Raw genomic sequence first — 26,553 nt, forward strand, 5'->3', positions numbered from 1 at the left:
ACTACTATTAAACACACCTTTAACCCCTCGCACTGCTCACATTCACTAATATACACTACTATTAAACACTTATTTAACCCCTCGCACTGCTCACATTCACTAATATACACTACTATTAAACACACCTTTAACACCTCGCACTCCTCACATTCACTAATATACACTACTATTAAACACACCTTTAACCCCTCGCACTCCTCACATTCACTATTATACACTACTATTAAACACTCCTTTAACCCCTCGCACTCCTCACATTCACTATTATACACTACTATTAAACACTTATTTAACCCCTCGCACTCCTCACATTCACTAATATACACTACTATTAAACACACCTTTAACCCCTCGCACTCCTCACATTCACTATTATACACTACTATTAAACACTCCTTTAACCCCTCTAACTCCTCACATTCACTATTATACACTACTATTAAACAAACCTTTAACCCCTTGCTCTCCTCACATTCACTAATATACACTACTATTAAACAGTCCTTTAACCCCTCGCACTCCTCACATTCACTATTATACACTACTATTAAACACTCCTTTAACCCCTCGCACAACTCACATTCACTAATATACACTACTATTAAACACTCCTTTAACCCCTTGCTCTCCTCACATTCACTAATATACACTACTATTAAACAGTCCTTTAACCCCTTGCTCTCCTCACATTCACTAATATACACTACTATTAAACACACCTTTAACCCCTCGCACTCCTCACATTCACTATTATACACTACTATTAAACACTCCTTTAACCCCTCGCACAACTCACATTCACTATTATACACTACTATTAAACAAACCTTTAACCCCTTGCTCTCCTCACATTCACTAATATACACTACTATTAAACAGTCCTTTAACCCCTCGCACTCCTCACATTCACTAATATACACTACTATTAAACACACCTTTAACCCCTCGCACTCCTCACATTCACTATTATACACTACTATTAAACACTCCTTTAACCCCTCGCACAACTCACATTCACTATTATACACTGCTATTAAACACACCTTTAACCCCTCTGACTCCTCACATTCACTAATATACACTACTATTAAACACTCCTTTAACCCCTCGCACTCCTCACATTCACTATTATACACTACTATTAAACACACCTTTAACCCCTCTGACTCCTCACATTCACTAATATACACTACTATTAAACACTCCTTTAACCCCTCGCACTCCTCACATTCACTATTATACACTACTATTAAACACTCCTTTAACCCCTCTGACTCCTCACCTTCACAATTATACACTAGTATTAAACACACTTTAACCCTTCCTTTCTCCTCACTTTCACTATTGTTTACTAGTATTAAACACAACTTTAACCCCTCGCTCTCCTCACCATTAAAACACTGTACAAGCAAACTTTTAAGCTAACTTTAGTTCATTTTATCAGGGGGAGGAGCATAAGCAAGCTTTTTTTCTTGTTTGGGTTGAAATAAGCACACTTTATTTTTTTTCTCTGTGGGAGGAGCTTAATTAAGTCTTTATTTTTTGTTTTATTTGTATATTTTTGGTCTCACTGACCTGCAGCTGCTGTCCCAGTCCGAGTCCCTGCTGATGAGGCTGCGGAGGGACCAGCGGGAGCGGGACGGGGGCAGGAGGAGGGGCGAGAACCTGCCCCCCTGCCCGTGTACCCCGTCCGGCCCCCTCACCTCCTTCACCCTGTCCTTACGCTTCAGGACTTTGGGGGACAGGCTCCGCCCCCTGCTCCTCAACCACTGGGACGGGTTCTGGTCCTGAGGTTGTGGTTCTGGTGGGTTCTCCTGAGCGCCGGTTCTGCGCTGGCGGCTCCGGTGGGGGCGGGGGGGCCGGGGGGGGAGGGGGCTGGGGGAACGGGACCGGGACTCGGTTTCGGACGATGGCGGGAAGACGGTCAGTGTCGGGACGGGGACGGGGTTAGACATGGCGCTCTCGAGTACAGACTGATATTATTATCATCTGCAGGAAGATCCAGTTAACCCTTTAAACTCCTCCAGAAACACTAAACTGATATTAACTATTAATATTACAGATTCAGCATAAACTACTATAATTATAATATATACAGTACTATATAACTCTATACTGTATTGTATACTGAACGAGAATAACTAACATTTAATAGACCAGCAATACAATTTTATAACTAGTTTGCATATAATACACATCTGATTTCAGTATCGACTATAGACTATTTAAGACTCACTATGAATTAATAAGGGATTAATCTGTTTTGTTCAGAATTTACTGTGAATTATTCAGTAGCTTCTATGGATTGTTTAGTAACTATTGTGAATTATTAAGTATCCAGTATGAACTATTCAGTAACCACTGTGAATTGTTCAGTAGCTACTATGGAATATCTAGTAACCACTGTGAAGTATTCAGTATTCAGTAGCTGCTGTGAATTATTTAGGCTCCAGTATGAATTATTCAGTATCTGCTTTGATTTATTATATATCTAGTATACATGTTTCAGTATCTGCTATGGATTATTCAGTGTACAGTATGAATTATTCAGTAGTTGCTATCAACTATTCAGTATCCAGTGTAGAAATTTAGTATCTACTATGGATTATTCAGTATCTAGTATCAATTATTGAGTACTTAGTATGAATTATTCAGTACCCAGTATCTACTGTTAATTATTCAGTAGTTGCTATCAACTATTCAGTATCCAGTGTGAATTGTTTAGTATGTACTGTGGATTATTCAGTATTTAGTATCAATTATTGAGTACTTAGTATTAATTATTCAGTTCCCAGTTTCTACTGTGAATTATTCAGTCATTCCTTTGAGTTGTGCAGTATCCAGTGTGAATCATTTAGTATCTACTTTGGATTAATTTAGTAACCACTGTAAAGTAGTCAGTAGCTACTGTGAATTATTCAGTATCTACTATGAATTATCAAGCTTCTATCGTGGATTATGTAGTATCCGTTATGATTTTTTTGTATCTGATATGAAATATTCAGTATCCAATATGAATTATTGAGTATTTGCTATGAATTTGCAATCATTCAGTGTCTGCTAAGAATAATTTAGTATTCAGTATGAATTATTCAGTATCTGCTTTTTATTATTATGTATCTAGTATAATTTTTTCAGTATCTTCTATGATTTTTTTTGGATCCAGTATGAATTATTGAGTATCTGCTCTGAATTATTCAATATCTAGTATTAATTATTCAGTATCTAGTATTAATGATTTAGTATTTGGTATGAATTATTGAGTATCCAGTATGAATGATTGTGTATCTGTGGACTCACGTGCAGGCAGTAGGAGTTTAAAGGGTTAATCAGTGCTCAGTCAGTAGTCAGTAGTCGGTTCTGGTCTGTATCCAGCGGTGAGATGTTTACAGACAAGCTTCAGGTTTCAGAACTGATCTGACTGAACACTTCCGTAACTTCCTGCCTGTCAGCACTGCCGCAGGAAACCAGGGGGCGTGGCCTTCTCCCTCCACCAGAAACACCGCCCTTTCTTACACAACAGTGTTAATCATCAGTTTAACCCAAAAACACTGCTGAGAAAAAAACGAGCTAAAAAAAATAGTTAAAAAACAAAAACAAAAACTGAATAAAAGTCCCCAGCATCCTCCTCCACCATCCGGAGTCCAGAACCTGCTCATCCAATCAGAGCATTATCTATCAGGTCCTGAGGAGAAGAGATACGCCCATCATCTTCTCTGATCATCTCTACAGCATTTCATCAACGTTTCAGTACAGAATCGAATTTTAATGAAGAATTCCTGTTTCATTCAGAGACTGAAGCTCATTCAGAGACAGTTTAGTGTGAAACACCTTACTGTAGAGAATATAGACAATATTAACCAATCAGGGCTTTAGTTTCCTTTCACTGGTGGTTAGGGGTGTAATAAAATATCAATAAATCATAGTATCACGATATATAGTTTGAAAATACGGTACCACTTAAAAATAAGGCTCCTTTATAACGGTTTTAGAAATAGTCTATGAGAAAGTTATTAATGGTATCAATGGTTAATAATTAGGTTGTAACTACTTTATAAACCATTAATAATAGTTACAGCACATAAGACATGCAATATATATGTATATATATATTTTTCTGTCAGCCAGCTTTGACATATGTAATAAAATAATATAGAAAATCAATTTAGTTATTTTATATCATTTTATTTTAACATACACCACAATATGTTTATTGGATAAATGATTAATCTAGATAGTCAAAGTTATTAACAGATATGTTAATGACTGCTTATTAATTAATGGTTTATAAAGTGTTTGCAACCTATTTAAAACATTAATAATATCCTTTATAAACTATTTTTAAACCCTTTATAAAGGAGCCTTACTTTAAAGTGGCACCAAATATACTGTATAGTTTTTTAGGAATGCAGTATTGTATTCAAATTATTAGATTAGATAGGAAAGATTGGTTGTCAGAAGTGGTTGATTTCATGTTGTAGGCATGTTGTAGTTATACCCAAGTTTAATATCAATTTACAATAAATCCAATTGTGCATTTAAATTCAGTGTGCAATAAAATTATCCTTCTAGCTACAGTTTTAATATATATTAAATGGTTGTAGTTACTGCGCTTGAAGTTTATTTGCACCTCGTATCCAGAGTTTAATGGAGTTTTGTGCTGAATAAATGATTCTGACTGATTCTAGGCTCGTCTGGGGGATGATAGGAACGTTTCTCCGAGATGTGCTTTGATTAAGTAATTCCCTTCCTCTCTTTTCTGAGTGAATAATTGCTGTTTGCTGTTGTTTTTCTATTTTACTCTGATAAAAACACTTATACAGTGAGGAACAGCAGCAGGAGCTCCTCAGATAAAGTGCTCAGATAAAGTTTGACTCCACATTACTCCTGTGTGTTAGCTAGTTATGCTAACTGGCTAGCGTCTTTAGTATACTTCTTTGGTGGTGCTATTCTACATGGAGCTCCACAGTGCCTCTAGTGGTATGGCGCAAGACGAGCATTTGACTCCATATTACTCCAGCGTGTAAGCTTGTTGTGCTAACTGGCTAGCATTGTCAGTATGCTTCTTTGGTGGTGCTCTTCCACAGCGACTCTAGCGATATGGCAGTATCACATTCTTCTTTCTTTCTGAGTGAATAATTGCTGTTTGCTGTTGTTTTTCTATTTTACTCTGATAAAAATATTTATACAGTGAGGAACAGCAGCAGGAGCTCCTCAGATAAAGTTCTGTTTCTTATTACTCTCCAGGCAGGACAGAGTGTGATTACTCCATTACTCCAGTGCTTTTCATGCTAACTGGCTAGTGTTGTCAGTATGCTTCTTTGTTGGTGGTGCTGTTCTACATGGAGCTCCACAGCGCCTCTAGTGGTATGGCGGCATTTGAAAATGAATAATGTATGAGTTTAAAAAAGTTTAAGATCAGAGTATTAATGATCAATAGGTATATTTTTTTTCCTTGAAGCTCTTCTATCTCCAAAATCTATCTTCAAAATTCTGATTGGATAAGGTTATCTATATCTAGAACCAAGCGTTTCACACCAAACCTCCAAAAACTCCACTCTGAATGAAAATCTCTCTTCTGATGTAATTTTGTAATACAGGCTTTTCCTGGTATAAAATTATGATTATATTATATATATATATATTAAAGTGTAGTTTTTAAGAGAGCACTGCGTAACATGAATCTCACTCAGTGAATCCGGCGTTCACTAGATAACACCTCACTGTGATGGAGAAATTTGTTTCATTATTGATCTCTGAGGACAGATTGATCTAAAGGAGCATCTCAAAAAATTAGAATATCATTAAAAAAAAGTTACTTTATTTCAGTAACTCCAATATTATATAGATGTATTAAACACAGAGAGTAATCTATTTTAGGCGTTTATTTCAACAGTGTTTATATGAAATATAATAATGACATTTTTGTTTAGTTTTTGGTCTTATTTCATTTTTAGTTAACTTTTTTTAAAATGTAAAGATTTTGACATGTTTTAGCTACTTTTTACCTTTCCTTTATCCTTCTTTTTTCGTTATAATATTAATGTTTTTTAGGTTTTAGCTTATTTATATTTTACTTTTATTTTACTTTTACTTTTATATTTTATTTTTTTACTTTTTATGTGTTAAGTTAGTTTTATTTATTAATCTGTTGTTTCAATTTGATTTGTCAGTTTTTTAAACTCTGTTAACTTTTATGGAGATGCAGATTTCATTTTCCAGCATATTTATATTTATCTCCACATATTATCTCATCTCACTCCAACCATCTCCTATATAAATACATCCTGCACACAGCGCCCCCTGCTGCAGATCAATAACTGATCTATATCTTTTTAGAGCTTATTTCTATTTTAAACTTAAAAATGATGAGTTTCTTTGATTTTACCAAATTAAAAACCTCTGGAATATAATCAAGAGGAAGATAGATGATCACAATCCATCAAACCACCAAACTGAACTGCTTGAATTTTTGCACCAGGAGTAAAGCAGCATAAAGTTATCCAAAAGCAGTGTGTAAGACTGGTGGAGGAGAACATGATGCCAAGATGCATGAAAAAAAACTGTGATTAAAAACCAGGGTTATTCCACCAAATATTATTTTCTGAACTCTTAAAACTTTATGAATATGAACTTGTTGTTTTCTTTGTAATTTGGGAGAAATGTTGTCTGTAGTTTATATAGAATAAAACAACAATGTTCATTTTACTCAAACATAAACCTATAAATAGTAAAATCAGAGAAACTATCTATCTATATATATTTAAAGTGCATTGCTACAGTTTATGCTTATTATATTTGTTGCATGTAAAACTGTGCAGAAAGTTGTTCTCATAATCAGATTTATTCACGTATTTTACCTTTTATAACAACTTTAAAAGTGCTTCACATGACTGTGGGAACCCTGGAGGAGCTTCACAAATCAGTCAGGCAGAAAACTTTAAAGCGCAAAGTTCACTCAGAATAACCACTAGCTCTTCTCCTATTGGACGAGCTTTACTACAGTGTTTATACAGGTAAATCTCAGGTGGTGTTGAAGTTAAAAGTAAAAGATCCTGAACAGAAAACACATTTCTGCACATTTTATTGCACAAAACAGAAAGAAATGAGCATAATCAGCAGAAAATGAGTTGATCCTTGTTGTATATTGTGGTTATATTTCTTTCTGTTGCATGAAATTCAGTAAATGTACAGTAATTGCTCATTTTTAGAAGTTCGACAAGCAAAAAGTCATTTAAGTCTTTTACACACAATTATTAATATGAGAAATATTAATTATATAAATTATATTAATTATATAAATATTAACTATATAAAATTAATAATTAAATAAACTATTAAAGGATTCTACAGTAAGGACGAGTCAGACTTGTTAAAAGCACAGTTGAAATGAACTTGTTTTACTGGAACCCAAAAAAATTTGTTTCCACTGAATCATCACTGAGTGAGAGATTATGATACGAACTCTATATTAATTTTACTTAGTTTAAATTCATTATAAAATGAGAAATAAATATTTCACATCAGCCCCCAGAGTATTAAGCATGGAAGCCCGTTCCCACCATCTAAAATGAACCAAAACAATCCAGCATATTTTTTTCTTATTATTAAGTAAACTGCTATCTCATTATTTTGAGATACTAAGTCATTATTTTGAGATAGAAAGTGTGTTTGCTTTTGGGAAAAAAAAACATTCTTTCAAAATAATGACTTAATATCTGAAAATAATGACTTAATATCTGAAAATAATGAGATAATATCTCAAAATAATGAGATAATATCTCAAAATAATTAATTACTATCTCAAAATAATTACTTACTTTCTCAATATAATGAGATAGCAGTTTACTTAAAATAGGTGGCAGGAATGGGCTTCTATAATTAAGACATGTTGGTGCAGCGTATTAACGATATTCCACCCAATAAAAATGTTTTTTTCATTTTTGTGTCACTTTTGTGGTTTGGTTTGTTTTGTTGTAATTCTTGTTAAAAGTTTCCTTTCTGTGTTCTAAAACGTAAGGGTTAAATTTACACAATATGTTTCTGCTTATTTATTGAACTAGCAACTATTTAAAGCAGAATTACATGATAAAACCGGTCATTTTTGCTCTTGGTCTCCCCCTACAGGTGTGGAGCACGATTCACTTTCACTCCACTACAGTAAACACAAATCACATTTTTAAAATGCCCCCTTATGGACAGCTGTACACATGCATTTCTGGGCAAGCTGAGTGGGAGGAGCATGTGGACAGCGTATCTTGCATTAATATGACTTGGGTTACGGAACAATATCCAGTTCTGGAGAAAGAAATTAATGCTTTGAGTCACCACTAAAGGACACGCTTTACACATGCATTTCTGGACAAGCTGGTAAAAAGCATATAGATGAGGCTGTACAGTAATATTACAGATTTTTTCACTAATATGACTCAGAATATAAAGAGGCCTTAATTGTCTACTTAGCGCCAAATTTTAAGAGTGTTTTTACACTGAATCCCGAATAAATGAGTCCACTTTATTATTGCTGGTTTGTTTTCACACACAAGATCACCATAGGAACACCATCCAATCTCCATCCATAGACCAAGTGCACTATTTCAATGCATCAGTCCAGGGAGTGGGCGATATGGCCCTGAAATAATATCACAATATTTTATGGTATTTTGGCAATAATGATACTCTTGGCGATATGAAATTTATTTAAATGAAAAAACAAAAATTAAGAATACACTACTGCAACAGATAAATTTAATTAAATTCTATTAATGCATACAATATGATATGGCACACCCCTAACTGACATATTATTATACTTTACAAAAAATACAAGAATTGTATCAGATTTGTAACAGATGTCAATAATCCAGAAGGTCATGATACTAATAATAATAATGCACTCCAAATATCTCCATATATCCAGGATTAAAGTAAAATAAATGATACGGTACAGATATAATCTGTCTCTAGTAGATATATAATGGGAAATAATGAGAACAGTGTGAATTTTTCTTTTGATAAAAACAGCAACAAAAAAAAAGTAGTACCCTGATGTGATAATTAGGGTGGGTGATGTGGCACGATATTGCATACGATATGGCACCACCCTAATCAATCCAATAACAGTGATTTTTATTATGATATACTGGTGAAAAGGAAAGCAATGCCATAAGTGAAAGCGTCACGTTACAAAATAAACCAATAAACCAACCATGCGACCCCACAAGCAGCACAGGGAGCAGATAGTTTCATCACATCTGAAGCAGAGCTGACCACATTAGAGTGTACTTGAAGCAAAACCAGATATCAGTATTTAAAAATAGTTTTTACACGTCACCAAACAAATAGTGCTGCAACGATTAGTCGGTATAATCGGCATTAAATCGGTCGACTCCAAATGTTCACTGTAGACTAATCGTTAATTAGTATCACTACACAAATTACTACAGACAAAAACACAAAGTTATAGATGACCTGCGTCACCAAAAGTGCCCAATCACAACAGATTTCCTCACTCTTTCTGCAGCGTCCACATTAAAAACAACGCTCTAGATATTTAAAAGGCATTTAAATCCCACGATCAGCTGTTTCTATCACTTTTCACCAATAGTGAAAACTAGAAACAGGAGCCGAGAGGCAGGTTTATACTCATATACTCTCATGGGTTTATACTGGTGTATCAGTAACAGGCCGAGGCCGGGCGGAGTGTGTGTGTGAGTGTGTGTGTGTGTGTGAGTGTGAGTGTGTGAGTGTGAGTGTGTGTGTTTGATCAGTGTGAATCTGGGTATCAGTGATGTTTACTGTAGTAATCTGTACAGCACTCTTTACTGCCCGTCTATTTACCACAGGGTCATAAACCACCTGCCACTGTACCTGTCGCTGTACCTGCCACTATAATCAACACTGTACCTGCCACTGTACCTGACACTGTACCTGTCGCTGTACCTGCCGCAATAATCAACACTGTACCTGCTATTGTACCTGACACTGTACCTGCCACTGTACCTGCCGCTATAATCAACACTGTACCTGACACTGTACCTGCCACTGTACCTGTTGCTGTACCTGCCGCAATAATCAACACTGTACCTGCTATTGTACCTGCTATTGTACCTGCCACTGTACCTGCCACTGTACCTGTCGCTGTACCTGCCGCTATAATCAACACTGTACCTGACACTGTACCTGTAACTGTCTCAACCACTGTACCTACCGCAGTACCTACCGCTTTACCTGCTGCTGTACCAGCCACTGTAACTGCCACTGTACCTGCCATTGTACCTGCCACTGTACCTGCTGCTTTACCCGCCACTGTATCTGCTGCTGTTCCTGACACTGTACCTGCTACTGTACCCAACACTGTACCAGCCACTGTACCTGCTGCTATACCCGGCACTGTATTTGACGCTGTGCCTGACACTATACCTGCTACTGTACCTGCCGCTGTACCTGACACTGAACCCCCCACTGCCTGTCTATTAACCACAAGGTCATAAACCAGCTGCCACTGTACCTGGCGCTGTACCTGCCAATGTACTAGCAACTGTACCTGCCACTGTACCTGCCGCTGTAGAGAACACTGTACCCACCACTGTAACTGCAGCTGTACCTGACACTGTACCAGGCCTTGTACCTGCTGATGTACCTGACACTGTACCTGCTGCTGTACCCACCACTGTACCAGCCACTGTACCTGACACTGTACCTGCTGCTGTACCCACCACTGTACCAGCCACTGTACCTGCTGCTGTACCTGACACTGTACCTGCTGCTGTACCCACCACTGTACCAGCCACTGTACCAGCCACTGTACCTGACACTGTACCTGCTGCTGTACCCACCACTGTACCAGCCACTGTACCTGCTGCTATACCCGCCACTGTATCTGCCGCTGTGCCTGACACTGTACCTGCTTCTGTACTAGCCACTGTACCAGCCACTGTACCTGTCGCTCTACCAGCCACTGTACCTGCTGCTGTAACTGTTACTGTACCAGTCACTGTACCTATTGCTGTCCCGCCACTCTACCCGCCACTGTACGTGCCGATGTACCAGCTACTGTACCTGCCAATGAAGCTGACAATGACTGCTGAACAATATGGCCAAAATTTACATCAAAATATAGAAACATTACAAAACTATTACAGAAGACGCTCACACATTCCAGAGGTTATTTGTAGGAGATTCTACAATACTCTAATAGATCTTAAAGAGTAACTATACTCATACATACATATATTTTACATTACTATCTGAAATATGTTGCTCTGTAATTATTAAATATACCAGCCCTGCATAAAACACTTAAAATGAGATCCAGATATAAACAGAATTTAAATATTCATTTATTCTCCTCATGAACAGCTGTACACATGCATTTCTGGGCAAGCTGAGAAGTAAAGAAGCAGTATCTAAAGTATGAATAATTATTATTAATTAATTATTAAAGTAAATATTATTATTATCTGGCCTGAGGACTGGCTACTTACAGTAAGTTCTGCAGCTTAATAGGATATGTGTATTATGTCTGTGCATTAGCATCCCTCATTTATTCTTATATTATATAGAGTTTTAATTACAGGTAGACACTGTCACTGATCACTGACTTTATTAATGTTTATTTGGTATTAGTATTCTAATGGTATATAAAGTTAACAGGTAGATATTCTCACTGACTTTTGACTTTATATACACTGGTTGTTTGGGTTTATATATTATAACATTAGTATATATACTAAAAAAAGAGAGAGTTATATTTGCAAATAGACACTTTCACTGACTGCTAATTTTATTTACACTGTTTATTTGGCTTTATTATATTGTTATATAGAGTTAATTAGAGGTAGATACTCTCCCTGACCACTGACTTTTTATTTTTGTTAATAGGGGTTCAGTATTCTAATGTTATAAACAGTTAATTACAGGATTCTAATGTTATATAGAGTTTTTACTACAGGTAGACACTCTCACTGACTGCTTACTGTATTTACACTGTTTATTTGGATTTATTCTAATTGTATATATAGTTTTAATTACAGATAAACACTCTCACTGACTATTGACTTTCCTTATACAGTTTATGTGGGTTTAATCTATTGTTATTCAGAGTTATATCGAGTTGATCATAGGTAGACACTCTCACTCACTCTCTACTGACTACATTCTAATGGTATATAGACTTATAATTACAGGTAGACACTCTCAGTGACTACTGAGTTTATATATACTGTTTATTTGGGTTAATACATTCTAATGTTATATAAAAGTTCATTACAGGTAGACACTCTCACTGACTTTTGACTTTATATACACTGTTTATTCGGGTGTATTCTAATCATACATAGAATTAATTACAGCTAGACACTTTTACTCACTACTAACTTTGTTTATACAGTTTATTTGGGTTTATTCTAATGTTATATGGAGTTAATTACAGGTAGATACTCTTAGTCCCTACTTTTGTTTATACATTTTATGTGGCTTTATTCTATTGTTATACAGAGTTAATTACAGGTAGACACGCAGATAAGTGAGTTTAGACCCGGTAGTCCTACCTGCCGTTGGATGAATTTCCCCCATTTCGGTTCTCCGATTCGGTTCGTTTGTTGTTCACATTAAAATCCAGTTTGTCGCTGGAGCACATCAGCATCCTACAGTTCCGCTAGCTCCAAAAACCGCCCGATCTGCTCTTTACTCTACTGTTCACACCTGAATACCGACCTCCAATTAAACCGCATTAGTTCCAGATTAAATAGAAGCGGCTCTTTTGATCGGAAACCGAATTAAAGTGAATAAATAATATAAAGAAAGTAACCGGTAGTGTTGCTGAAGACCCGGTCAGCTGCTGGGGAACAGTCTCTAAACTCCCAGCAGTCTGTTCGGCTCTGTTTTTAACTATTCACACCAGATAAATTCATTATCTACTGAACAGATAATAAATAAAGACCTGATTCAATCAAATCTTTAACTTCTCTTACAGCAAATTCCTCTCTATCCGACACAGAACAGATAAAGTCTCCATTAAGTCTGAGAAAACTTTAGGAAAGGGGAAAACTGAAGACTAAAACACATTTATAAACCATATGAAACCACGAGCAACAACTTTTTTATTTTTTATATTCATCAAACACTCATAAATTCACTTTATATGTGTTTTAATGTATATAAACTCAAACAAACACGCATTAACACACTTTTACACTCCCACCCGCGGCGCGCGCACCCCCGCCCGGCTACACTGCGTGGTATAACCCGCAACATGTACGCAAACAAAAAAGTAACGGATGTTTTGTTAAAGGCACCCGAGCCGACCAATAGGATCACAGAACGTGAACATGTGGGCGGGACCTACTGCGAATCCGAGAGAGGCGATTGGCTAAACAAATTCCTCTAATTTGAGTGAAAAAGAACAAGAGGAAATGTCGTGACAAAAACAAAACAAAAAAAAATAAAACACTTTAACTTTCTTTTTATTATTTAATAATAATAAAATATTATTGTTTGATGTAAATTATTATCACTATTTTTCACTTATATCACTTATTTTTAACCAAATCATTTAAGTTTAGTTTTACAGAGAGAAAGTAATATAGTACGCAATAATATCACCAACATTTTTTAATATGGTGAACTATATGATATTACACCCTGAAATATCGTCGCGCCATATCACCACCCCTATATATAACACATCAGGGTACAACTTTTTTTTTTTACTGTTTTTAGCAAAAGAAAATATAAAAAAATCAAACTGTTCTCATTTCCCATTATATATCTACTAGAGACAGATTATATCTGTCCAGTATCATTTATTTTACTTTAATCCTGGATATATGGAGATATTTTGAGTGCATTATTATTAGTATCATGACATTCTGAATCATTGCTTTTTTCTCTTACAAATCTGATAAAATTATTTTTATTATTTTTATTATCATATTATCATATCGTATGCAATAATAGAATTTGATTTTTATTTTGTTCCAGTAGTGTATTCTTGAAATAACGTTTTTTTTTTGTCATATGGCCAAGAGTAATTAATTTTAGGGCCATATCTTGCACCCCTAATGCAATGTAAGAAAACAGAAACAAAATTTCTGTAAAGTTTCAAATTTGAGATGCAACAAAGTAAATATTTTGGTCAAAACTGAAACAAAAAAAACACTTTTTTTCTGCCACAGCATGAATCAAACTGTCTAAATGTTTATATTTTTGTCTCGCTTTTATTTTATTAAACGTCATGGTCAGTATAAATTGTCTGTTTTCACTTTCATTTATTTAATCTATACCGAATATTTGGTGCATGCCTACTTTGCTACTTTTTTTTAATCTTAAATAATATTACAATATGTTACTTTTCTATTTAATGGTGAACGATAATGTTGCAACCAATAAATATACGGTTTGTGTTATTTTGTTTGAACTTTTTCTTAATACCTAGGGGGCTTTGCTCCATTCATATTTAAAAGTGCTCTCTTAAAAAGTAATATAATTTATAGTTTTATATTAAATATATTGTTTTTGTTTAGCTCGTACTGTTAGACATATTTTTCAAGCCAGTTTTTTGTTATAATAGGTAATTAAACATATTAAAATATGGAAAATATCAAACCCTACTCACCTTCCTGCATGTCAGTGGTTGTCACTGCTCTCCAGTTGGGATCACTTTGCTTTTTTATGATGAAAACAAAAATTGCAAAATTCATACATGAGATTAAAGTGTTCGTTTACATATTTAAAGTGTAATTTAAATGATAAAACTTGGTGACGTTAAAGTTTAAAGTGTTTTTTGGGTTTCGGCGATATTTTCCTTTCCATTTTAAATGGTGCAGCAGTTGCATTGTGGTTGCACCATTTAAGGTGGAACGGAAAATCTCCCCAAAACTCCCCAAAAATTATTTTAACAATCTGATTTTTCTGTGTAAATCTAGAACGTATATATTGAATACCCCAACTCACCTGTTAGTACTTCGCTCCGATCGCGCGCTCTCTCCGTGCCGCTTTCTGAATCGGTTTAACGCGACTTTAACTCTTCGCGGAGCTCGCGCACCATCTGAGCACGCGCCCGCGGGGCTAAATATATAAACATGGGCACGTGGGAGCCGCTACAAGGAAAACAGGCGCGTGCTCAGGTTGGGGCATGCGCGAGAATCCCTGGCGTTCCTGAAATTTGACGTCAGTACTCAAGGTTCAGGGTCCGCGTGCGTGCGTGCGCGCGCTTGAGTTCTGAGTACAACACTGGGGGGGTAGTATGGGGTTCTGACTTAAATCGGTTAGTGCATAGGGTCCTATCTAGAACACTCAGATAGTGTGCACTTGAGCTAAGACTAGAACAGGTGTTACCTGTTAGTGACGTTTAGTGCATAGGGTCCTATCTAGAACCTGCCAGGACATGTTTTGAACCCTGAGAGGTGCTTACACAGTGAAAAAAAAAAAAAAAACGCAGGTTCTATCTAGACGGGATTCGTTTTTCAGGGAGACGCCTATGAAAAATATTTCACACTTCATCACTTTATCAGTAATAAAACTTTTAAATCCGAACTGAAATTGAAAAAACTGGAAAGAGGACCAGTAAGTTTTAGGCTTTCTCAGTCACATTGCAGCGTTCAGTAGCTCCTCCATTTCCACTCGCTGTTGTGTTTTTACGTGGATCTCCGTGCAAACCCCGGCACGCCCACAGTGTAATTACGGTGCGCGGCAGTAGACAAATAGCTATTTTATTAAACGCGAGGAGACGAAACTCAGAGATGTCCGTCCGGACGGGAATAAAATTACCGGAGGAGCACGGAGTTCAGAGAAAAACAGCAGATAATTCATCCTGTAATTTTTATCTCAGAGGACGTCTGAGAAAAACACGTACATGATTGTTCTGGACGGGAATAAAATCACAGAGGATAACACCCCCATAAAAGAGAAAATTACCCCCGAACCCCCTGAGAAACTAATCCCATTGTATCGATTTTGTTCGTGATTCGTTATGGATTATTGGTTATTTATAGATTATATATATATATATATATATTAGGTGTGTCACGATTTCGATATTTCATTGAAAATGATCGAAATTATGTCATGGTCTCGAGCCTCGAAGTCAAAAATTGGATCATTAATCCCTCCCTCTAAGCTACGCAAACACGTGCGCTACGCAAATGCCGTACATTGCAGACATTGTGACTGCTGAAAGAGCAGCCCTTTCACCAGAGAATGTGGACATTCTCATGTTCTTAAAGAAAAACTTGAAAATATAAAAATAACAGTTGTTTTGTCTAGCCTCATATATGTTAATAATTCTGGTACCTTAAGAAGCATCTTTCTCTCAGATATAGTTATATATATAATATATAATACATATTTATTAAAGAAAAAAACATTCTCAGGGACTGAAAAAGTCTTAATGTCACGTCCTGGTCTTGTCTCATGTCTTTGTGTTTCACGCCGTCAGGTTGCTGTTTCTTTATTTTCTGTTTTGTAGTTTTTTATGTTAGTTCCTGTAGTTCTTTCTCTTCATGTATCTTGTCTTAAGTTTAGTTTTTGTTTATTGTCTATGTAAATAAATATATTACCTGCGTTTACGTCTGCCTCATGTCCTCCCTGCTGCTGCTAACCAGACACTTAAAGTCTCTAATTTTTCTATTATTTTGTACATGATTGTGCCTGTATTTTTGTATTATTTATTTTGTTATGTTGCACATTGCTGTTTTAATAGTGCACACTGCTGCTACCAAAAAAGCCACTAGATGGCATTACATATATATCTTAATTAAATTATTTAAATTTGACCATTAGTGCCTAATGTGCTGTATTACAGATCACTTGTATCACTTTGCATCACTTATATCAAGCCCACCTTTTGAAATAAGATATTGTAAATTTGATGAATCAAACCAATAACTGATCATAGACTAATCTAAAACTGGCATAGGCCTCTCTGCTGTAAAAAAAAAAAAAAAAGAAAAATCGAGAATCTAATCGAATCGTGACCCTAAAATCAGAAATAAAATCGAATCGAGGATTTAGAGAATCGTGACACCCCTACTATATATATAAAGATTTAGACGAGACACCTCTACTTTTTCTTCTTCTATTGTTTAACAGGTGATTACAGAAAAAAGAAAAAAACACTTTTTTATAATGAGTCTGAATAAAGTCAGAATCTTTTAGAAAGTGTTTCACACTGTGAATCTCAGAGATGTGCTGATTGTGATTCTGCTGGAATGTGATGATAAGCTCTACAGTAATGTTCTCCAGTCTCTCTGGATGTCCTCAGTGACATCACAGCCCACGTCCTGTATCAGTGCAGGGAGTGGAAAACGGACGTAATCCTGCTTTGGTAACCTTGTTTCTGTTATTCTGGCCTTGAGCTCAAGACTGGACAAACTGACACTGAGAGCTGAGCAGCAGGTCAGTGATAACCAAACACAGCCCTGCAGAACAGCGTTCAGCTTTCAGACCCGCTCACTCGATATAACCTCACCATATATCCATCTGTACACACATCAGAACCCAGCGGAGCATCGGGATCAATACGGTACTGATACTCTACTGTAATTAGCTCCGATCAATATCAATATAAAGTGCCTAATTTAGTGTAACAGCATTGACCTGATCATTACAATTACAAATATAAACACTGTGTAACAACTAATTAATCAATCAATCAACCAATCAATCAATCAATCAATCAATCAATCAAACTTTATTTAAACTCAGAACACATTAAAAGTGGTCCTTATTTAAATTGTAGCTGAGCCAATACATAAAGAAAGGATTGTCAAATGAGAAAATAAAATATTATAAAATACAATAAAAGTATAAGTTTAAAAGTAGGAACCAAAAACAAATAAAAATGAAAAGGCAACTGATTAATAAATAAAACTAACTTAACACAAAATATAAATAAGCTAAAAAGAAAAAAAGAAAAGAAAAAAAAGGAATAAGGAAAGGTAAAAAAGTAGCTAAAACATTACCTTAAAACTCATCTTAAAAATAAAAATAACAATAATAATAAAAACTAACTAAAATTGTGTAACAGCATTATGACATAATTAGATTTCATATAAACACTGTATGTATCAATTAATCAATCAATCAACCGATCAAACTTTATTTATACTCAAAGTACATTGAAAGTGGTCTTCATCAAAACTGTAGTTGAGCCAATACATGAAGAAAACATGATTTTATAAAATAAGGTATATAAACTAAATAAGATAAAGGTAAAAGTTTAAGAGTAGGAAGCATTAAATCATAGGTAAGAAATTCAAAGGTTAAAAGAAAAAAAACTTAACACACAAAAAAAAATGAAATACACTAAATACTAAAAACAATAAAAAAGAAGGACTTAAAAAAATAAGTAAAAGTTAAATAATACTAACAAAAAAATTGTCACAGCATCATGTCATTATTACATTTCATATAAACACTGTTTAACTTTATTTAAACTCAGATTAAATCACATTAAAAGTATAATCTTCATTTTAAATGATAAATATTTGGCAAGCAACCTTTGCTGTTATTGTTTAAGAAAAGCTTAAAACATATATATTTTTACATTCACTTTTAATTAGACCTTATTCTTATTTGTCTAGCTTTCAATTAGATCCTTCTTATTATTTTTTTATAATTATATACATTTTATGATTTCGTCCTGATTTTATCATTAACTTATTATTATATTATTTTTATTTTTCTAGCTTTTCATGAGATTTTATTTTTATCTGTCTGGTTTTGATTGTATTATTATTCTACTATAATTTTAATTCTTTTTTTTTTGTATATATTATTATTATTATTATTATTATTATTATTATTATTATTATTATTATTATTATTATTATTATTATTATTATTATTGCGGTTTCTGAGGCGGTTTCAGAGTTACCACTCTGATTAACCTATCCTGTACAACAGAGGAAACTCTTGCACTTCCATTTTTCCTGGGGTGGTACTGATGAGTGCCAGTTCCATCATTATACAATTTTTGATGGTCATTTTTTTCTGCTTGACTGACCTTCATTTTTTCTTAAAGTATTTTTTATCTTTATTTATTTGAGTAGTTGTTGCTTCTCATAACCTGGATTCGAACATTACTCAAATATTCACTATTCACTGTATACCTGTAACTCTACCTCTTCACTACTTTACTTTAACTGATGCTCTCAAACACTTTATTAAGAGACAAGAAATTCAAGTAATCAACTCTTGATGAGTTCAGCACAGCTGTTAACTGAAAGCCTGAATTCCAGGAGACTCTACCTCATAAAGCTGACTGAAAAAATCCAGCAGAGATGTGCAACACGATGAGTTTAGTATTAAAATACAATACAGAACATTTTAATGAAAAAACACTAAAATGAAACAATACAACAAATGAGAGACCATCAGAAGAGACATCACAAAACATTCCGTGACATCACAGAACTTTCCGTGACATCACAGAACTTTCCGTGACATCACAGAACATGTCATACCCAACATTCCGTGACATCACAGAACATTCCGTTATCCTGATGAGAGCCAGTTTCATCATCATAATGTTTTTGATGGTCTTTGTGGTAACTTAGTAGTTGTTTCTTCTCATAACCTGGATTCGAACATTACTGAAATATTCACTATTCACTGTATACCTGTAACTCTACCTCTTCACTACTTTACTTTAACTGATGCTCTCAAACACTTTATTAAGAGACAAGAAATTCAAGTAATTAACTCTTGATGAGTTCAGCACAGCTGTTAACTGAAAGCCTGAATTCCAGGTGACTCTACCTCATAAAACTGACTGAGAAAATCCAGCAGAGATTATAAATATGAAATATATTCTGGTTGTTTTACTGCTATGTAAATCTGCACTGTGCAGATCAGAGCTCATATTTAAATATATTTCTGTATTTATTTCCTTATACAGTTCTGGGTACAGTTTCCACAGGGTCATGTTTCTGAGGAACACAGGAACTCTCTGTTTCAGTTTTGAATAGTTTTACTTCCTTTTACATTAAAAAATAGCTGTTATTAAAAGCAGCTGTCTGCAACTCCAACATCTGCTGGATGCTCAGTAAAGCAAAACCTGAAAAACAGCAAAACTGCAGATTTACACAGTTAATATCTGTATTGTTTCTTCTGAAACTGAACATGATTTATGGAATCCCTAGGAAATTACATGTATAAATGTGCACACAAAATAACTTTAAAATACATTTTATTATTAAGAATAATGTCTTGTACATTGCCCTAATTGTAAAAGTAACATACCTAATTGAAAAAAATAATAAAAAACTACTTAGAACACTGAAAAAATAGCATTTCCTACCTGCCCCCCACTCTCTAACTATAAACTTTAAAATCAAATATAAATATTAAAATCATTCAGAGATGTATATTTTTGCATTGTGTTGTGTCACTTCAAATCCCATCTCTGCTTTAAAATGTATATATTTTTTTCATAATAAATCTATATTATATAAGTAAAAAAAATACACATTTTAGTTGTGTCCCTGTTGTTGTGGTTTCACTCAGTCCTGTTACCGACACTGTAACACATTACCCTGATCGTCTGAAACATCTGTAACATTCTACCACAGGAAGTCACATCTACAACAGGAAGTGACATCATCAGCTTGTTCTTCTGAAGATCATGGGAACAACAAATTTCTCAAACATTTCCCTCATTAGTTTTTTTTTCTGTATATTTGACCCTATTTTGAAAAGATGAATGAGTAGCTCAATCTCAACACTCAGTCCTGTTACCTAAATTAATTCTCACATCTTAGTGGTTTATTTTGGGGAAATCACTAGAATGTGCTCAGTGTCCTCATGCTGTTAGCATAGCCACCATTGAGCTATTTTTCATGTTTTTGCTAATTCTATGCTAAAAACTCATTCCTGTTACTTTCAGTCCTGATACTCAAAACATAAAAAGTTTTCCAGTAACAGTAGTGAGTTCCAGTTACAGGAGTGAGTTCCAGTTACAGGAGTGAGTTCCAGTTACAGGAGTGAGTTCCAGTTACAGGATTGAGTTCCAGTAACAGGAGTGAGTTCCAGTTACAGGAGTGAGTTCCAGTTACAGGAGTGAGTTCCAGTTACAGGATTGAGTTCCAGTAACAGTAGTGAATTCCAGTTACAGGAGTGAGTTCCAGTTACAGGATTGAGTTCCAGTAACAGGAGTGAGTTCCAGTTACAGGAGTGAGTTCCAGTTACAGGAGTGAGTTCCAGTTACAGGAGTGAGTTCCAGTTACAGGAGTGAGTTCCAGTAACAGGAGTGAGTTCCAGTTACAGGAGTGAGTTCCAGTTACAGGAGTGAGTTCCAGTTACAGGATTGAGTTCCAGTAACAGTAGTGAATTCCAGTTACAGGAGTGAGTTCCAGTTACAGGATTGAGTTCCAGTAACAGGAGTGAGTTCCAGTTACAGGAGTGAGTTCCAGTTACAGGAGTGAGTTCCAGTTACAGGAGTGAGTTCCAGTTACAGGAGTGAGTTCCAGTTACAGGAGTGAGTTCCAGTTACAGTAGTGAGTTCCAGTTACAGGAGTGAGTTCCAGTTACAGGATTGAGTTCCAGTAACAGGAGTGAGTTCCAGTTACAGGAGTGAGTTCCAGTTACAGGAGTGAGTTCCAGTTACAGGAGTGAGTTCCAGTTACAGGAGTGAGTTCCAGTTACAGTAGTGAGTTCCAGTTACAGGAGTGAGTTCCAGTTACAGGATTGAGTTCCAGTAACAGGAGTGAGTTCCAGTTACAGGAGTGAGTTCCAGTTACAGGAGTGAGTTCCAGTTACAGGAGTGAGTTCCAGTAACAGGAGTGAGTTCCAGTAACAGGAGTGAGCTCCAGTTACAGGAGTGAGTTCCAGTTACAGGAGTGAGTTCCAGTAACAGGAGTGAGTTCCAGTTACAGGAGTGAGTTCCAGTAACAGGAGTGAGTTCCAGTAACAGGAGTGAGTTCCAGTAACAGGAGTGAGTTCCAGTAACAGGAGTGAGCTCCAGTTACAGGAGTGAGTTCCAGTTACAGGAGTGAGTTCCAGTAACAGGAGTGAGTTCCAGTTACAGGATTGAGTTCCAGTTACAGGAGTGAGTTCCAGTTACAGGATTGAGTTCCAGTAACAGGAGTGAGTTCCAGTTACAGGATTGAGTTCCAGTAACAGGAGTGAGTTCCAGTAATAGGAGGAATATTTTTTATTATTCAAACATATTCAACCATTTCTTTAAAATAAAGACTTTCTTGAGAGAAAATAAAAGGAATTAGTGGACTTGCTTTTAAACATGCTTTTTAAAAACCACATGAGTTTTGGTAACAGGACTGAAAAGAATATAAAGATCTTCAGATTAGAAGGGGAGGATTTCACCCCAAACCCTTATAACTCTGTTCTAAGAGGAAGGGTTACCCTCGAAAATCAAAAGGTAGGGGTAAGTGGTAAAGCCAGGGGGTAAAATGGGATTGGGCCTTAATGTAATGGCTGATTTACAGGTTTACAGTAAGTGCTCTACTGTTTTGTAATATCTACACCTAGTGGTGATTGCATGTAATTACACTCAGTCACGTGATGTCACTGCAGACTGCAATTCCTCTCCTTCTACCCATTTGTTAGCTGTTTATGTGGTTTAGTAGAACATTTTATGAACATTACAGTAATGTTCTTAGAATGTTCAATCTGTCAGGTTTTCCTAATGTTTTTAGAACAATTTTAATTTACATTTTTAAACATCCTTATAATATTACTTCAACTACACTATTAACAGCAATATTACATTTTTTTGTTGTGGGACATTTTTTTTATGCTACAATAATGTTAATAAAGTATTTGTCTATTTGTCTATGTATTGTGAGAAACGTTTGGAACCACTTTAAAATAAGACTACCTTTATAAAGGGTTTATAAATGGGTTACAATTAGTTTATTAATGGTTACTAATTAGGTTGTAAATGCCTTAAAAATCATTAATAATCAGTTATAACAGTGTTTCTCAACCAGGGTGCCGCGGCACCCTGGGGTGCCGTCTGGCTTCATCGGGGGTGCCGTCAAAATATTGCGCCTCACGTGCATATTTCCTTTCCAGAGTCAGCTCGTGTCGGGGTGTGTCCCAATTCACAGGCAGCATACTCTGAAGGATGCGACCCACAGAGGCGGTGTATTACTGCGCAGCTGTGACGCAATCTGTCTTCTAATACAGCCTCTGAAGGATGCAGCCCTTAAATTGGGACACACTGTAAAGTTTTTGTCCCCCACGCGATGCACGCGCTATTTTATTTCATATTCCGCCAGCAACACCCCTCGTTCTCACCTGTAGTACTGCGCCAGCACCCCCCCCCTGTTTTCACCTGAAGTACTGCGCCAGCACCCCCCCCTGTTTTCACCTGAAGTACTGCGCCAGCATCCACCACCCCCCCCCCCCCCCGTTCTCACCTGAAGTACTGCGCCAGCATCCATCAACCCCCCTCCCCCCCCCCTGTTCTCACCTGAATTACTGCGCCAGCACCCGCCCCCCCCCCCCCCCACACCCCCGGAAACTGGGGTGCCGTGACATCTCGCATATATTTAAAGGGTGTCGTGATAGAAAAAAGGTTGAGAAACACTGAGTTATAACACATAATTAGAAAGGCCAACAATATAGATGGCTGTGGGTTCACTATTTGGCAAACAACAGGTCATTGTTGCTTTTTCTACGTATGTGTTATAACTGATTATTAATGATTTATAAGGCATTTACAACCTAATTAGTAACCATTAATAAACTAATTGTAAACCTGCTAATTGCTAACCTCCTTGCATCCAATTTAAGACATTGCTTAACGTTCTTCTAACGTTTTCTGTTAGCTTGGAAAGTGGTTTTGTAGAACGTTTGATGAACATTACAATAATTAGAATAATTCTTAGAACATTCAGTTTGTCAAGTTTTCCTGATGTTCTTAGAACGTTTTTATTTGACATTTTAAACATTGTAGTAACATCTGTGCAACGTCACTTGGGGCCAGAATATAATAATATAATAACGTTGTGATGCAAACCGTTATTACGTCACATGTTTTCAGAACCTTCCTGGAACTTTGTTTCTATTGTTGTTACAATCTAACTTTTCTTGAAACCTTTTCAAGACGTTGCTAAACATTCTTTTAACGTTTTCTGTTAGCTGGGGAGTTGGTTTAACAAAAAAAAATGCAATGCAATCAAAATTAAATGTCTATTTGTTTATTTTATTTAGATCCTCATTAGTGCCTATAATTATACTGTGCATTCACACAAAAATAAAAATAAAACATGTACATACTCTCTATATATATATATATATATATAAATATATTTCAAATGTATACAAAATTAAAGAAATAAACTTATGCAAGTACGAAAAAACAAGTATGAAGAAGAAAAAAAATGTAAACGTCTACTGGATGTTGTTTGTTATGTGGATTGGTCTCTTTAATGCCGGACCCTCGGCTCGGATTGCGTCTCGGACTGCAGGGTTTGGGGAGGGGGGAGTGGTTTCAGATTAAGACACCAGGATTTTCACACGGCCTAAATTTAGCCCCTCAACACGACCCGGCCTGAAGCTCAACCTCACAACTAAACCTGAGCCGGATTTAACCAGAACTTTCTTATAGTTTATTAGCGAAACAGCTGAAAAGGGACTAAAGCGTGAGAAAATATGACATAATAATCTGTTTTGGAGCAATTCTTCTAATAATGTGGCTGAAAATTGGATCAGTTTTGGCATTCTGCCTGTTTTTCATGTGCGGTAAGATTTCTTCATACTTTTTTTGAATGTTTTACTCCAAACTGAGCTTTATGTGTGTGATAAATTAAATTCTGTACGTTTAGTTTCGGTTTCACACTGCATCATGTCTGCCTATACTCAACTCTGATTGCTTTTTAGAAGGTTTCCAGTTCGAAAACTTTCCTTTACAGGTGTTGTGCTGAATTCTGCCTCCCTGCCAGAATTCGTCTCGATCCTTCAAATGTAACAGATTGCCCTCAGATTACTTATTTTTAGTTTATATAAGGGTTAATCTACAGTTACAGTAGATACAGAATCACCAACACTGTAATCTGTTGTACCCGTACTGCTCTGTAATTAATCTACAGTTACAGTAGATACAGAATCACCAGCACTGTAATCTGTTGTACCCGTACTGCTCTGTAATTAATCTACAGTTACAGTAGATACAGAATCACCAGCAGTGTAATCTGTTGTACCTGTACTGCTCTGTAATTAATCTACAGTTACAGTAGATACAGAATCACCAGCACTGTAATCTGTTGTACCCGTACTGCTCTGTAATTAATCTACAGTTACAGTAGATACAGAATCACCAGCACCGTAATCTGTTGTACCCGTACTGCTCTGTAATTAATCTACAGTTACAGTAGATACAGAATCACCAGCACTGTAATCTGTTGTACCCGTACTGCTCTGTAATTAATCTACAGTTACAGTAGATACAGAATCACCAGCACCGTAATCTGTTGTACCCGTACTGCTCTGTAATTAATCTACAGTTACAGTAGATACAGAATCACCAGCACTGTAATCTGTTGTACCCGTACTGCTCTGTAATTAATCTACAGTTACAGTAGATACAGAATCACTTCACTATTGTATCTTGTTACTGGTACCGTGTGTGTTTAGTCTCTCGGTGTGATGCCGGCTGTGCGGAGGTGGACTCTATGACGGAGGCGGTGGCGGGTCAGAGGTTTCTGTTGGGCTGTATTTCCTGTAAGCAGAGGGAGGAGGTGGTGGCCGAGGCGTCGGTGGACTGGTACTTCACACCATCTGGGCTTAATGACTCCGTCCACGTGAGTGTCAATCACACTCGATACACTATACACCCAAAAATATGAATGAATGAAGTTACACTTATTTAGCACCTTTCTAGAAACCCTAGGATGCTTTACGCTTTCACGTTTTTTATACACAACCATTCATACTCAACACGCATCCATCCACCGTAAGAAGAGGCAGCCAATAGCGCACAGCGTACTCTCAACCGGAAACAACCTTCCACCTCAAGAACTGCATCCGGCACTAATCCATCCATGCCATCCTATACTATACACATATACCTATATATAGTAGGGGTCTAACTTTAAAGAAAATTCACGTTTCGGTTCACTCCTCAGTATTAACCCCACGGTTTGGTACGTTTTCAGTACGTTTTCAGTATGTTTTCAGTATGTTTTCAGTACGTTTTCAGTATGTTTTCAGTATGTTTTCAGTACGTTTTCAGTATGTTTTCAGTACGTTTTCAGTACGTTTTCAGTACGTTTTCAGTACGTTTTCAGTATGTTTTCAGTATGTTTTCAGTACGTTTTCAGTACGTTTTCAGTACGTTTTCAGTACGTTTTCAGTACGTTTTCAGTATGTTTTCAGTACGTTTTCAGTACGTTTTCAGTATGTTTTCAGTACGTTTTCAGTACGTTTTCAGTATGTTTTCAGTACGTTTTCAGTACGTTTTCAGTACGTTTTCAGTACGTTTTCAGTACGTTTTCAGTACGTTTTCAGTATGTTTTCAGTACGTTTTCAGTATGTTTTCAGTACGTTTTCAGTACGTTTTCAGTACGTTTTCAGTACGTTTTCAGTACG

At 36.1% G+C, this 26,553-nt stretch overlaps 3 protein-coding genes across 4 annotated transcripts in view; 1 reads left to right on the plus strand and 2 right to left on the minus strand.

Annotated features, from left to right (window-relative positions):
* Nucleotides 1-13,030, minus strand: part of LOC125784877 (protein Aster-A-like) — a 62,029-nt gene extending 48,999 nt beyond the window's left edge. The window contains exon 1 of the mRNA XM_049468963.1: nt 12,552-13,030. Coding sequence (XP_049324920.1) covers nt 12,552-12,646 — 95 coding nt within the window. The 5' untranslated portion in view covers nt 12,647-13,030. The remainder of the gene's footprint in view (nt 1-12,551) is intronic.
* Nucleotides 1,192-14,668, minus strand: LOC125785674 (serine/arginine repetitive matrix protein 1-like). Its single transcript, XM_049469706.1, has 2 exons — nt 14,618-14,668; nt 1,192-3,685 (listed from the first exon to the last, which is right to left on the minus strand). Exon 2 carries the CDS (start codon nt 1,953-1,955, stop codon nt 1,548-1,550), a length of 408 nt encoding a protein of 135 aa, XP_049325663.1. The 5' UTR covers nt 1,956-3,685; nt 14,618-14,668; the 3' UTR covers nt 1,192-1,547.
* Nucleotides 14,669-24,506: 9,838 nt separating this feature from the next.
* Nucleotides 24,507-26,553, plus strand: part of LOC125785661 (sodium channel subunit beta-1-like) — a 493,013-nt gene continuing 490,966 nt past the window's right edge. For both annotated transcript variants that reach the window (XR_007427994.1, XM_049469632.1), the window contains exons 1-2: nt 24,507-24,708; nt 25,600-25,766. Coding sequence is in view for 1 of the 2 variants with exons in the window: in XM_049469632.1 (XP_049325589.1) it covers nt 24,657-24,708; nt 25,600-25,766 (219 nt within the window). In the remaining variant the exon portion in view is untranslated. The remainder of the gene's footprint in view (nt 24,709-25,599; nt 25,767-26,553) is intronic.

This window comes from Astyanax mexicanus, chromosome 1 (assembly GCF_023375975.1).
Source record: "Astyanax mexicanus isolate ESR-SI-001 chromosome 1, AstMex3_surface, whole genome shotgun sequence".
NCBI classification, from domain to species: domain Eukaryota; kingdom Metazoa; phylum Chordata; class Actinopteri; order Characiformes; family Acestrorhamphidae; genus Astyanax; species Astyanax mexicanus.